The following is a 3,708-nucleotide window of genomic DNA, read 5'->3' on the forward strand; positions in this document are numbered from 1 at the left end:
GTGACCAGAACGCCCGGGCCCGGCCCTTCCGGAGCGGTTGTGGCTGGTATATAAGGCGCGGCGACCGAGGCTCCGTTCTGCTCTGGGCGTTAGCATCGTCGGTGTCCCGCCTCCGCCCGTCCCCCAGGTGAGCTGCCCTCGGGCGAAGGCGCTCAGGAGCCGGCCCGAGGCTGGCTTTTGGGGAACGTGGGATGGTCTGGCGCCCGCCAGGTTGGGTCCTAGTGTCTGAAGTTTTGATCAATATCTTGGATTTTTTTATTCCAGATTTGGTATTCTACAGTGAAGTCATCATGAACTTTTTCCAACTCCTGAGGAAAAAGAAGGAAGTAAGTTTCTAAAACAATTGAAAATCTTGACTGAAAATATTGATTTTTAAAGATGGACAGATGGTGCAAATTTTGAAGAGAGTATAAAATGGTATATAGCAATTCTGTTATATTTCAGATGTTTCACGTTGAAACATGGGAATATTTACCCTCAACTTGTTCTCTGTTAGCTTATCCCTTTGGTGGCGTTCATGAGCGTGGCAGCGACCGGAGCGGTGTCTTTTGCTTTGTATTCCCTTAAAAAAACCGACGTGATGTAAGTAGGCATCATTTCTAAAAACGCTTGTAGCTGTGCTAGGTTGGCCTTCAGTTTATGAAACGCATGAGATCAGTTTCCTGGTTCCCCCCCAGGATCAGAATGTCAAATTGTGAACTTGGTGTCAGGGCTGGAAGGCATCCTGGTATCAGAAGACTATGAAATTATGATATTAATAAAATTAGTTTGTTTCGTGTATCTAAATATCCTTTCCTCCACTGACCCTCCTCCTCTTCTCCTGCAGCATAGTTTGATTTTTTAAGCTTTGAAATTTAAAGTACTTAAATGGTATTTTGGGATATACATCCTCAAACTTAAATCATCATTTTAATGAAATTTTTAAATTTCCGTTTATTAGAAAGATCTTTCCTAATTCGGTAGAGTTTATAGATTCAGTTGTCTGCAGTGAACCTAATCTCAGCTCTGGGTATAAGAAGGTAAAATACCATGTATCCTTGAAGATGAGGAAGAGAAAAACTTGAGCCTGATCTTGGCCCAGTGCAGGGCTGGAGAGGGCAGTAAAGCTAGGCTCTGACAGGGCCCTAGGGCCCTGCAGTTCACCACCTACAAAGTTCAAGTCCAGCCCTTCTGCTGGTCCCAGAAACCAGGGCAAGAACATTTTTGCTTATCCTTATCCTGGCCCTTCCACCCGCATTGCTATTCGGCTTATGGGAACATTCGCCAATTTGGCCCAATAAAAGGAATACGACCTCCTACCCTGCAGAGGACTTAGTCCTTAATGTTTGAGCCAAACTGTGAAGCTCCTTGACAGAATATTGATAGGAGTCCTCTATCAATTTCACTTAACAGATAAATGCCTAAGTAGGCAGTCTGGGTCTGTCTCTAGCATGTCTATAGACCCAGTATCAGAGTTGGTTTAAATTCACTTACTTTAATGTTTAATAAGCTTTCTTTTATTTTTAGCATTGATCGGAAAAGAAATCCAGAACCTTGGGAAACTGTGGATCCTAGTGTACCTGGAAAGGTATTGCTAAATTTTAAAGTGATTTACATTTAGCTCGAGCTTTAGCACCCTTGTCAGCAAAATAGATTTAATACCTTTCATGTTTAGGGTGCTGTTTAGTGTTAGAGAGAGTGCTGTAGAGTTTTAGAGATCTAGTGCAAATCCTTGTTCCCTTATTCACAGGCGATTTTAGACAATTTGGCCTCTCTGAGGCCCTCAGAATCTATAAAATAGGCACAATAATAGGGCTCTACCTCAGAATTAAGAGGATTAAAGAAGATCAAGTACGTAGAGCCCATTAGTACAGTGCCTGGCCCATAGTAAGCAGTCAAATATTAACTTTTATCATTATTGTAACACATTATCTCATTTTTATGCATTATTTATCTAAAGTTGATATAAGGTCTATTGTGATAAATAATAGGAGTTCCCGAAAACAGGAATGACATTCTCTTTAAGCAAAATTAGCTAATATCTACTCATTCTTTTAAGACTATTGCAAAGATGTTTTACATTTTAAATATTTTGGAAGTAAGAAACATTTAGTCTGTTGGAATGAATACTACTTAGGTCTGTCAGGAAAGCTGTATATTTTTTTTTAACAAAACTTTCTAATAACACAGTTTGACTTAGTTTTAAAGATCCTAAATGTCCTTCACTATCTACATCTCCTAGGTCCTGGGGTAATAGAGAACTTGTGAGGATAAATGAGAATCTCTGAATGTGAGTTCTTGGGAAGTCAGGGACTGTCCACAGCTCTCTCCCTGTCCCTTAGTGTATAGATCATTTGTACCTTCGTTGAGTAATTACAATGAGGAAATTTTGTCAAGAGCATACTGTGTGCCAAGTCCTGTGCTAGAAGCATTATACATCCACTCATAAGGAGCTGAAACACTTTTTTGAACTTATAGGTCATATAAAACCTTGGGAAATTAAAAAATCTAGAACCTGTTAAGTGAAAATGGGGCACATGTATATGACCTTTCTCTCTGATCCTATAACACTCAGGAACCCAGGGGCTTTTTAGAGTGATAGAAACCAGCCCATATTACTGTTTTGTGCATGTTTTAGAGATGGGAAGAGGTGATTCTTTGACTACAAATGCTATGGTGATGCTTTTTCCAAAGGGGAATGTGGACAAATCCCAAAAGGGGATGTGAGGATGAAGGATAGGTCCTAGCCAAACATTTTTATTTTCCTTTTTTTTTAAGCTTATAACAATCAACCAAGAATGGAAGCCCATTGAAGAGTTGCAGAATGTCCGAAGGGCGACCAAATGACCAGCCCTCGCCCCTTTCTTCCCAAGAGTACTCTATGAATCTAGTGGAAACACTTCTGCACAAACTAGATTATGGATACCAGTGTGCGGAAATGCTTCTGCTACATTTTTAGGGCTTGCCTACATTTTCGGACTCAGGATAAGGAATTGTAAAGACAGTGCAGCGATAATCACATTGTCCAAAAATAAGTTTCTGTGTTTATTTTCTTGTTGTAAATTTGAATTTTGCATATTGAAATTTTTATGTTTATGATGCCTGAATGTTTTCCTTGAAATGTATAATGATTTGTAAATTACATTGTCTGTAATAAAATACCATTTGTGCAAGATTTCTTAAAGATTAGATACATATTTAAATGGAGAAGAAAGTCTTTTTTTATGGGGAAAAAACACATTTTGAAGCCTGGAGCTTCATCTTTTAAATATCCGGTGCAAATTTCTGTATAAACTTTTCTTCCAAGTTTATTCATTCACCAGAAATTTATTGGGCACTTACTGTTAGCTAGGCACTGTTCTTGTGCAGGTGAGATAAAGCAATGGATAAAACCAAATTCTGGAGGGAGAAATAAAATATGGTAAGCACAATGAGGAAAATGAAGACGAGATGGGGTAGGAGATTCCATGAGGATTGGTCTTGGAGGAAGTGCTGGGATTCTGGTGGTGAATAGGAATGTGGGCCATGCTGAGATTGGCCCTAAAGATGCCAAGGCTGACAATGGTGCTCCTGTGAGGGTTGGGGAGGGGAGGATGGAGAGCACCCTACCGAGTCTGGGGTCCCTTGTCACTCTGACCAGTGGTGACTTAGAGACTGAAGGTGCAATCAAACCCAGCATGCCCCTGGGCTCTCCCTTGATTGTTCTTGAAAATGGGACCAAGTAGAAAA

The 3,708-nt window shown here is 40.3% G+C and overlaps 1 protein-coding gene across 1 annotated transcript; it reads left to right on the forward strand.

Moving 5' to 3' along the window:
- C5H15orf48 (chromosome 5 C15orf48 homolog) lies at positions 1 to 3,154 on the forward strand. The gene is made up of 5 exons (XM_058541508.1): positions 1 to 127; positions 265 to 326; positions 497 to 582; positions 1,507 to 1,567; positions 2,758 to 3,154. Exons 2-5 carry the CDS (start codon positions 291 to 293, stop codon positions 2,824 to 2,826), a joined length of 252 nt encoding a protein of 83 aa, XP_058397491.1. The 5' UTR covers positions 1 to 127; positions 265 to 290; the 3' UTR covers positions 2,827 to 3,154.
- Positions 3,155 to 3,708: the final 554 nt, after the last annotated feature.

Source organism: Diceros bicornis, chromosome 5 (assembly GCF_020826845.1).
Source record: "Diceros bicornis minor isolate mBicDic1 chromosome 5, mDicBic1.mat.cur, whole genome shotgun sequence".
NCBI classification, from domain to species: domain Eukaryota; kingdom Metazoa; phylum Chordata; class Mammalia; order Perissodactyla; family Rhinocerotidae; genus Diceros; species Diceros bicornis.